We start from the raw sequence: 11789 nt of genomic DNA, 5'->3' as shown, positions 1-11789 counted from the left end.
ACTTTTAAAGGGATTATAGGCAAAACTTAAATATATATTATATGATGATTGTGACTAGATAATAATATAAAATCTCTTTGTACTGTGTAACATACACTATTTACTCTAAGTTTTTGTGTCCTTATAGGGAATAGTGTAAATTTAGTTTTCCCCCTCCTAAAAGTTAGTGTGAGGATACTGTAGAAACGTGATGCAATAAACCAAGTGCTGTGTGATGAAATGGGAGTATAGCAAAGAAAAATGTTTGAGAATACATGTGATAAAGAAAGAAAAAGACTTCTACTAAGTATATATGTATCATAGGATGAATAGGAATACATAACACAACGCATGATAGAATTAAGAGTTATGTAGTCTTTCCGCATACTCGAGATTAATTAATGGTTGCTCAAAGAACATTGTCTGATTATGTTTATGGCACAATTTACAAGTTCTGTCACTACAAATATAAAAAAAGTAAAATCAAAGTGTGAGAGGAAGCAGAAGCTCAATAAAAGGATTCCTTCAATGAACATATGAATTAGTTAAAGTACAAAATGCAAACTAGCTTCATGTATCAGATACCTCTGGCTTTATTCATCCATGGCAAAGTTGCAGTGAGAGTAGAATTATGGAAGTGAGCATGAGATGAACCTGACAACTTATCTTTCCTAGACCATTGCCAGATCTTGGAAACAGAAAAGCTTTCACCTTTCCTTGCAATGTTGATTTTCTTACCCTCAATATCCCCATCAATGAAAGAACTTCCATTTGGAGCTGTTCTTCCTTTCAGTTGTCTCATGCTGCCACTGCCTCCATCACCTCTAGGAGGGCCTAGAGCCACTCTCAGATCTGAATCAGCCACCACATACTGAAAAGACCCCATTGAATAGCATCTCCTAACATCCAAATTTCCACTACTGCTCTCACATTCACCTCTCTCCACTCCATCTCCGTTGTTTGTGCTTCTGAATTTTCCAAGCCTAACAGAAAACACCCTTTTGCCATTCACTATGTGGCTTTCTACAGTTTTGTGAAAAGAACCAACCCCAACCCCACCTCCACCACTGCTTGACACCTCATCTTCCTCAAGTTGACTTTCAAAGTCAAAAGCTGAGTTCTCAAAGGCAAAGCCTGGTGAATACAGAGTCCCTCTACAGAGAGGGCAAGTTGAATTGGACAACAACCATGTATCTATGCATTCAATGTGAAAAGCATGATTACACATGGGCAACAGTCTCAATTTGTCTTGTTCCAAGAACTCACAGAGGCAAACAGCACAATCAAATGGCTCTTTCAGGCCTATAATCTCTTTGTAAAAGAAGACGGGGAGAGCATCTATGAAAGCCTGATCCAGGCCTGAATCGTGAAGATGAAAGAGCTGTTGTAACTGTCTCTGGTAAGCATCTGATTCGGACATGTCAGGGTACCTATTTGATTGGGAAATTGATGAATTAGAAGACCTATGCTTTATGAGAAATCTAACAAGCAAGTGAAGGAGACCCAAGATGAAAAACACCACAGCTAAAATGACTATGATGAAAAGAATTGCAGGGCTTATTTTGTTCCCGGATGAAGAAGCCGGGGACGGAGCTGATTGTTTCTGATAGTTGGAAACATAAGGCACCAAGGGTAAAGAAGAAGAAGAAGAAGAATATGGAGAAAGAATAGGGGGGTTGGTAATAGCACCATTGCTGAGAAGGATTTGAGAGTGAACCCTATACATTTTGAAAATAGGATATCTAAAATTCAAATTAGGCCTTGTTTAGAGTTTGAGGTTGGAATGTGTGTGTGAGAGAGAGAAAGAGTGCCACTACTACCACCCATGTGGTGGTTTTGAACAAAGTTTTTATCTTTGCTTGTTTTGGGATTAAACCCAACTCATACATTGAGGAAAACAAGCAACCATAGGCAAAACAAAGCATTTAAGGAAACATGCCTGAGAAAATGTCAACTTTGCAGTAGCAGTTGACCAACCATATGGTTGTTGAAAATTTGAAATCTTAGCAGACACCTGACATGGGTTTCTCTTCTGGGGCAAAAAGAAACCCTAATAATGATGATAACAAGGAAGTGATGATGAAGAGAGCATCTAATTGTGCTGCTCCAAATCTAATGCCAATAGTGGCCATGTGAAAACGAAGTCACTTCCAAAACCCAAGGTTTTTGGGTCCCCTACAACGGCAGACTATAGTACATATCATAGGCCTCACTTGACCAAAGAAGGCAAAATGTCAGGCAAAATTGTCATTTTGTCGTTTGACACAAGTTGAGTCTGTTGTGTTGCTTCATATACACATGTCCCACATCGTTTTCTTAGTAGATTGCCCCTGAAATATTATCATCCAAAAGATTCCATAAAGTCTCACACGAAGTTGATCCATTCGGCCCAAATGTTTCAAAAGCTTGTTACTGTTCAAAGTAGTGCATAAAGCCTCAAAATGAAGATCACGTGTCTGCACCTCCATATATTTTTTCTTGTACTCCCATCAATTTTTATATTCTAAACTATCTGATTCAAAATGGAAATTTTATATGAAGCTACATTTTTATTTTATATATCAAAATATAAATTTTTGTATTATGAAATACGAAATTATATTTTAGATTATATAATTGTATAATTAAAATGTATTTTTATTTTACATTTCAAAATGTATAATTTAAAATATAAAAATATATTTCAAACTATACAGAATAAAAAATTTATGAAGGTGTGGATGAAAATGATTGAAGTGGAGGAAGAAGAGCCCTGAAGATGATCCATTCAGCCCAAATGTTCAAAGCTCGCTACTATTAGAAGTATTGGGCTATTGTTCATACTTATATAGTCCTCCAAAGTATTTCTATATACACCCTCCTTCCATTTTTAATTTTCTTTAGTGAACACTCCTACATTTTTTTGACAAATAATTCCCATATCATCATTATATATGAGTGTTTACAATATGTAAAGCTATGAAATAAAAAATTCACACCTCAAAATTAGGATTTTTGGAAATTATATTTTTAGGAATTATTCAAATATAATTGTTTGATAAAACATATTTGTAAAAATATTTTTATAAATTTTGTGAGAATAAAATAATAATGTGTTATTTTTATTAAATTTTTTAAGTCTTTACATTAGATGAAAGATATTTTATGTGATAAAATTTTATTTTGATTGGGAAAAATTAACTACTATTTTTGAGGAAAAAAAGTCTCACATATATTAAAAATAATAAAGAGCAAAGGTACAAGACACAAAATTTACCTCACAAAACAAAAAATAACCAGATATATGATTTTATTTTATCATAAAAGTAATTTATTGACAATAAAATTCTATCATTCATAAAATACATGAATATTAACATTACCCACGACTTTACAAGGAAAAAAAATGCTGATAAGGTAAGTGTAGCTAATTTCTAACATATTTTTGTTTTTAGGAAATGTGGTTAGTGGGTAAGTAACATGTGTCTATTAGTTTTATAAGTATATTATCAGGAGATATACTTATTATTAATGAATAAAAATCTATAGGTGTGTTAGGTATGGTCAAAATTAATCCATCAACAATTATTCTTTACAAAATATATGTAACATCATGGCCTAAACAACATAACTTATATTTAACATATTTTCATAATACTCAAACATAATTTTAATGTAAATATAAGATGCAATTATATCTCATAATATTTAAATATAGAATTATTCTCTCTGTATTTTTATAATTTTATCTACACCTCCAATTTTATTGAAAATATCCATTTTGGTCATCTGTAGCACCTCTTACACATCAAAAAAATCTTTGATCCAAAAAATATTCTTTCTCAATTTTAAAAAGGAAAACACTACACCCCAAGCCTCACTTTCACTCTAGCGCTTCTCCCTTTTGCCTCCTTCATTCTCCACTCGCACCTCTTTCTTTTCTCCTTTCTCATGTTTTTTTCTCTATCGTGTTTCTTTTCTCTTCTTTTGGTTTTGCAGCGGGATAATATGGTGGTGCGGTGGTTTTCCTTAGTGGTGATAGCGTCGTGGATCTCCTCTTATGTTTTTCTCTACATTACTAAAGGTTGGTGTCTTTTTCTACTCATTCATTTGTATGTTTTGGATTCATTAATATAATGTATGCATTTGGATGCATTGAAATGTATGGATTGTATGCATATGGAAGAATTGAAATATATGAATTAAAATAAAATGTATGAATTGAAATTTGTGAATCGAAATATATATGAAATATATGTATTGGGTATATAAAATGAGATTCAAAAGACTTAATTCTATGGTTAAGGTCTTGTCGACATTCGAAAGTCGACGAAGGTCTTGACGTACTTTAAATTATGGTGAGACTTCAATTGGAATTCAAAATCTAATTAAGACAGTACTGTAGTTTAATTATGTTTTATAATTTTTATTTATTTGTTTATTTATTTTTCTTATTTTTTATGTATTTTTTTATTTTATTTTTAATTTATTATGTTTTTTATATGTATTGATGTTTTATTTTTGTATTTATATATTTTATGTTTTTAGAAAAAAATATTATAAATATTTTGTTATCATTTTATGAACTTAGGAATTTAATTTATTTTTTGTTATTTGTACTTATATTATGTAAGGTTTATATTTATTTATTTATATTACTTGAATTTTATTATCTTTTCTATAAATCGAAGATTTATTTTTTGTTTTATTTTATGTTTTTATAAATTGTAATATTATATTTGTTTATATATTTAAATAATTTTTATTATGTAAATTTATTTTTGTATTTTCTAATATATTTGATATATATTATTCTGCTTTTTTTTTATAAATTTACAAGTGTAATTTTGTTTTGTATTTTATTTTTAAAATTTTTATTTTATATTTGTTTATTCTTTGTAACTAAGTTGATAATTAATTTTTTATAGATATGTTTTTAATATCTTTGAGAAAATTTAATTTTCAAATGTTTGATATATTTTAATTAATACAATATTTTTATTTACTAAGTTTATACTATCATTATTTCAAATATTGAAAATTGAAATATTGTTTGTTTTTTTTGGTTTTATATATAAGTATTTAATATAATTTATTTTTAATATATTTGATTGACATATATGATTATAACTAGAGGTGCATCTATTTATTGTGGTGAGAGTTCATCACTGGGTGAAAGGAGAAGACTTACGACATTAGCTTAGCTTGTAGAGCATGCAAAGAAGAAACAAATTTTGATGTCATTTAGAAGCATGATGAGTATATTCAGTAGGAGTATGTTGAGGACGATCATTTTGAGCACGTGAATGTTGTTCAAGAACAACATAAAGAAGGTGGATTCCTAAGAGGTCCACAAGACACCTCTCTGCTATTAAGACCTCGACAAGTGTATCGAATCATATCATGTAATAATGAGTGATAAGACCAAATATCGTTTTTTCAAGAGACTCATGACACCAAACAGTCATGTAATTGCTTAACTAATTAAGACCTTAAGAACAATTTTTGGGGGTTTTGAATGCAAAGTGCAGAAAAAGTAAATATGAATGCAAATTTGATCAATTGAAGAGAAACGCAAAAGTGAATGGATGATATTCAGTATATGAGATGAGTATGTTGTTGGGGTTTAGATTTCACCTTTCTTACCCTCATGCACATAAGAATTCATTTTCTTCATTCGATTGTTAATGTCACTCTCTAAATTAGTTAAAACCCGATTCCTCGGCGAAGAAAGCTTATCCTTAATTACTAGACCACAATGCCTTGCATCCCTAATAATTAATTCTGCATTATGAACAAAAGCTTAAGACAATCAAACTTCATATCCCCATCCCTGGGCAATATTGCTTTTGGGAGAAATTCTCCAGATCCTGGTTTTTAGGTATTTCCCAATAACAAAGAAGGCCATAAAATCATGCCATGAATGATTTACACATAACAAATATTAAGGACATGAGAAAATCCCTAACAATTAGTGAAAGAAGCATAAATTGATTCAGAACAAATTCAAATACATGAGAGTTTTAGAGGTTACATCTTCCCTAACAATAAATGAGGTTTTGTTCTCCATTGTCCTAGAGAAACTAGGTGTACAATGAAATGAAAAAGATAGAAAAACCCTAAAAACTGAAGAGGTGATGACGTCCTGGTCATGGAAGATCGGAGAAATTGGAGCAAAACGCGTTGTCGAAACAGAAGAAATAGTAGAAGAAGCATATCAAACAAGGAACCCTAGGTTTTGGTGTCGGAGAGTAAAAATGACGAACAAACCCTAAATTCAAAGGTTTGTTCGGTGTAAATTCTAGATCAGGGCTATATTGTGGTTTAATTGGTGAAATAATCCAATTAAATGGTGGAAAAGGTTGGAATGAACATTTAATCGATGTAAATGGCTAGAATCCGTCTTCAATCAGTGAGATTGAAGGGAATGGTAAAAACAATCGGCCAAAGGTGAGAAATGGTGAAGAGAAGGTGAATCTGAGCTGTGGTTCAGTGGAAATGACTTATTATGAAGATTCGGCGAGGTTGACGCGGTTTGTGGTTGTGGATCTTTGAAGCTGAAGCGCGAGAGAACAAAGGAGACTCGCGCATGTGGAAATGAAGACGTGGTTCGCATATGACGAGGCAGCGGAATAATGACCCATGCGTGGCTGATGGTGCAGGCCACTAGGCTGAAGAGGATTGGTGGAGAATGGATACGTGGAGAAGTGAAATCTAATAGGAAATGAGAAAGAATGGTAATGTGAGATGGAAGGTGGCTAGAGGAGATCCTTTGGGATTCTCTAGCCTTGACTTTCAAGTTAGAATTGCTCTAGAGTTTTCTCAACAGAATAACAATTCAATATGCTCAAAAGTACCTTACAAGAGGTGGTGGCATGTCTATATATAGGACTAAAAGCCCCTCCTATCTACCACATACCTATCACCTTTTACACATGTTTTAGAAAAATAAAAGAAATATTATACTAATATAATTGGACTTAGGCCTAAGTCATCATTCCCTCCCTCTTAGAAAGGATTTATCCTTAAATCTGATGGTTCGCCTGAAGACTTATTTTTGTAGACTCAATACAAGTTCCTCCTGGGTCAAATGTGAATATGCAATAAGCATCAAACATATCACTAATTAGTTTTCTTTGACCCAATAAGGTATATAAAAGAATATGTTTAGAAAAAGGTTTCTTAATTTTAAAATTTTCAAATTTAATACAATAAAGAAACCTTTCTACATTTGAAATTATATTTTTGTCTTGAGTTAGTGGTAACCATAACCCAAGTTGGGAATTGCCATGTGTTGAAAGTAGTAACATTTTTAAAGACGGAATGACAAATTCTTTGAAAGAAAAGTGAAATTTTGGAAATTCAAAAATAAATGGAGAAAAGTGAAAAGATATAAAACCTCCTCTTTATAGTCTAGGTTCTATTACGAGTGTAAGAGAGGATGTTGCCCTTAGTTGCACTTTTTCCTTTTCTTCCACTTCTTTTCTTTCAATCTCTCTCTTTTCTCTCTTTTCTTTTTCTTTCCTTCTTAAACACTCTTGTTTTTATCTTATTTCTTCCTTTTCTCTTCTTGCTTGGTCTCTTCTTTCTTCCCCTTCTCTTCTCTCTTGCTCTCTTCTTTCTTCCTCTTATCTTCTTTCTTGCTCTCTTCTATCTTCCTCTTCTCTTCTCTCTTTTTCTCTTCTTCTCTTCTTCTCTCTTTTTCTTTTCTTTTGTCTTCTTCTCTTCTTCTCTCTTTTCTTCTCCCTTCTTTCTATTCTTTCTTGTAATTCCCTATGTTCTTTCTCAATTCTTCTTTTACTTCCCTCATTCAAGAATGTCATAAGTTTGTCTCTAAACTTTCTTTCCCGACGAGAAAACCCACTTAAATTTTTAGTGAATGATTTACCCTTTTCAATGAGTTCTCTTAAAAGCTCTTGATTTCTCTTTTTCTTTTGTTCTTCTTTTATGACTCTCAGTTCATTTCGAATGATTGAGGCTTGCACCTCCCTATTAAGCTTATCTTGATTCAGTCTCTCTTCCAAATTTCCAACCTGTTTCATTATGGCCCTAAGAGCATTTTGCTTCTCAATTTCACTAATCCTAGATGACCTATGACTTGACATCCTTTGTTCTTAAAAGTTCTTCGAGTCGAAAGGGTTTAAAGGTTTCACACTTGACAAATCCCAGGTAAGAGAGGTGAGCCTAAAGAGGCTACTTAAGTACCAAGTCTTTACCTTGCCATAATTGTCTTATGCTACCGACTAATACCCTTTAAAGTAAAATTACTTTTAAGAAAAAAGTACACATGACTCACAAAAAAAATAAAAACTTTTGGACTCTAATGACCCCTAAACATGAAACACAAAAAATCAAAAGTAAACAAGCAATATAAAATTCTACTCCTATGGTGAAGCTTGTAGCCTTGGCTAACAAGACACACTCATCAGTCTAAACTATGTTAAAAAGAAAGAAAGTAAAGTTACCAAGAGTTGGAAAGAGCACCAAGCACTCTTTTTTCAATCCACTTCGACTTTATAAAAGGCCTTTTACAAAACAAAGCTAAAGCTAAAACTAGGCTAAAACAAGCCCATTACAAATCAGATTGACAAATCAAATACAAAAAAATAAATAAATAAAAAAGAAGCTATGCTACTGGTCTTGTTATTGGACGTTCTTGGTACGGTCCACTACTGCAAAGCTTCATTGGATCAAAATGTGGCCTTTAACTAGCTCGGTCTAATCATGAAGCTTATTGTTCCCATCTTACAAACACAAATGTACACGGCTGCTGTCACTTAAACCCTTAGCCAAGCAGAGTGCACAAAAAATATAGGGCAGTAAGAACTTCCCTTTCTCTTGGTCTCGTGCACTTGATGCAACTAATAGAATTGCTTTGCTCTCAAATTACAATCTGCAGCCCAGAGAATTCCAACATCAACAATTCACTAATTGCAAGCAATTACAAATTATAAAAGAGTAGTTCATTCAAAACAGAAACAATTTATGGTAGAAGACTCCCTTCAATTCAAAATTGCACACAAAGATGATGCTGCTACTGTTTGCCCAATCTATGTTGAGATTGTTGACAACACAAACTTTATATCAAACTAGTTTTTAATGATGACAACATAGTGCTTAATAACAGTACACATGTTCCAGTATTACATGTTCTTGTTCTGAAGTGTTTGTTATATCTGTTGAACATGTTTTAGTGATTTACAATGTATGTTCCTATGATTGATTGAGTGTTATATTTGTCGAACATGCTTGTATTGAAATGTGAAATAAAATGTTTTTTATTACTGCACATTTCTGAAAGAAAAAATCATAAGCACCTTATGAACTTATATTTGTTGTGACAAAGTTCTAGTCCAGTCGAATACACTCATAATGGATTCGACTATGCTAAAATCTTTGTACAAATTTTGTGAACCAATGTTATGTGAGATTTTGTGTTGAAAAGAATTTCAAATGGATTTTTCATGTGACAGTCGACATTGTGGATCACATATTCGACTGTGTTACTGATCTGTTTGAAATTTGTTAAGCCTACACACTCCAACGACTATATTTTTCAAAAGTTAGTTAAGACTGTGTGACCTGGTCAATTGTAATAAATGTGTATTGATTTCGTTGACTAAGGAGCCTTTGTGTTGACTGTCTGTTATAACTGTCTTAATACAGTCGACTGTATGAGTAGGCTATTCGACTGAGAAGCAATCTGAAATAACAGAAAACTATAAATAGACAAAACGCGAATTATTCTGTGACTTTTGTGATCTGACAATTTCATTTTCCTATTTCAGATTGAATTCTTTGTTTTAGAAGCTCCAAGAATTCTCCAAGAAGACGGTGGTGATCTTGCTTGAGAGAGATTCAAAGGGAGGAGTCAATTGCTCATACTGCTTGATCAATATCTGCACAAAGAAGGTGTTTCTGTTTGATCTTTGAAGGCTTGGCATCCTGTGAAGACTGTTGCGTTTGATTGAAGGCTTGGCAAGCTGTGAAGTCTGCTATGATAGGCTTGGCATCTCGAGAAGAGTGCTGGTGACACGTTGAGGATTGTTCGACGTGGGTGCAGATTGTAGAAGAGGGGATTCTTGCTGCAATTCTGGTTTTGTGTGCAGCTATATTTGGTTTTGGATTAGAGAGGAGATTTATACTTTTGTGTTGTGCTTCTATAAATTTCTTGTTGTAAAAACCGCAACCATTATAGTGCATTTGCTTCCTGAGTTGAAAGGACACTGGATGTAGGCATTATTGGCCGAACCACTATAAAAGCCAGTGTTTGATTTTCTCTATCCCTGCACTCTTTATTTCCAGTCGACTATATTTGTTTAGCAGTCAACTGCGTTTTTCCGTTGCATTGAATTTTCATTACTTGCATTTCAAGGAAAGATCAAAAGCTTTGAATTTTCATACCAAGATTGCGAAAAGATTTTGATTTTGAACTAACACCAATTCACCCCCCCTGCTTTTGGTGTAAAACGAAGCCTACTTGTTTCCTAACAATCTATACTCCTCAAACTAAACTAATCCCAACTTTATGCTACACCCTGCCATAATTCAATTTCTGCACATAAAATCACACCCAAGTCCAGCAAATACAAATTGGAATGAACAGTCAACTAAATTCAAATTAAATGTGATTCAAGACTGATTAAATTAGTCGATCCAATGGGTGAAAAAAAGTATGATTTAATGCAGAAACTAGTCACTTAAGTAATTCAACCATGAAGTCAAAATTGGCAATGAAGTGTTTTAGTCACTTCTTAAAACTGAATGATGCTTTTGGTAAACAATTTGATGCACGAATCATCTCATGCACAAACAACTAGGTGGCATGGAAGGGGTAAACAATCAATCAATTGAAACAAAAATGATATCTGCTTATGATTAATACCAGGAAATTATTTTCTCAATGCAAGTGGAAAAAATGATCTCAACAAAGTAAGAGTGATGGTGCTAATCAGGACTCAATACAGATTTCAACAATTGCAATCAAACCATGAAATCAACAATCACATTTAAGCATTTAGGATATCAGTGATGATTCAGTAAACAATTTAAAACTAAATTGAATGCAATAATCAATTTTAATGCAACAAAATTGTCTATCTTGGTCTAATGGGCTGCATTCCCCCAGCTTACTTAATCTGCACAATAATCAATCAACAAACAATTAGATGGGCAATGAATTCTCTCTCTCAGATTTTCAAGGAATTAGGCTAAATTAGCCTTACTAATCTCACAACACTCAGGTTACTCTCTAACAACTTAACACATTCAAAGGGTAGGTTTAAGAGAACTTTCAGTCAAGGCCAGAGAATCCTGTGGATCACCACCACCTAAGATGCTACCATTCACAGTTACCTTCTTTCAAATCCAAAAATCCAAAGTGAAATCGGATTCTCAATTCAGAAAAGGCTAGGCTAAGGCAAAGTGATGGTCAGAACAGAACAACCACAAACAAATGGAACCTCTACCTCACCAATCTCACTTATTCCCAACTTCTTCCCTTTTCTTTTATTTTTACATTGAGCTCATCTTCATGCTTTTCTTCTTTTCTTTTCTTTTTCTCATGCATTTTTCTTTCTCAACATTTGAGCTCAATGCTTTTCAATTGCCTTTCAATTTCCCCCATACAACCCCAAACCTGAACCTTTTCAACACATACAGTTAAGCTCAACCCAACTCAAGGTAAAGAATTTCAAATCAAGGGTTCTCATCCTGTTTAAGGCTAAGGTTCAAAAAGAGTATAATATTTCAAGCACTTTGGGTGAAAATTTGGCTAGAGAAGGGTTTTCAAAAATGGCCTTGATCATATGACATTCACATGCAATTCAATC

General features: G+C 33.0%; 1 protein-coding gene across 1 annotated transcript; it reads right to left on the bottom strand.

Annotated features, from left to right (window-relative positions):
• Positions 1 to 336: 336 nt before the first annotated feature.
• On the bottom strand, positions 337 to 2435 carry LOC106779692 (RING-H2 finger protein ATL47-like). The gene has a single exon (XM_014667862.2). The coding sequence runs from the start codon at positions 1703 to 1705 to the stop codon at positions 557 to 559; it is 1149 nt and encodes a 382-aa protein (XP_014523348.1). The 5' UTR covers positions 1706 to 2435; the 3' UTR covers positions 337 to 556.
• Between the last annotated feature and the right edge of the window lie 9354 nt (positions 2436 to 11789).

Source organism: Vigna radiata, unplaced genomic scaffold (assembly GCF_000741045.1).
Source record: "Vigna radiata var. radiata cultivar VC1973A unplaced genomic scaffold, Vradiata_ver6 scaffold_167, whole genome shotgun sequence".
In the NCBI taxonomy this organism is placed as follows: Eukaryota; Viridiplantae; Streptophyta; class Magnoliopsida; order Fabales; family Fabaceae; genus Vigna; species Vigna radiata.
This window is presented reverse-complemented; position numbering and strand designations above follow the sequence as displayed.

Excerpts from the sequence above, each read along its gene's own strand:
- LOC106779692 (XM_014667862.2), bottom strand. The coding sequence starts at position 1,705 with ATGTATAGGGTTCACTCTCAAATCCTTCTCAGCAATGGTGCTATTACC.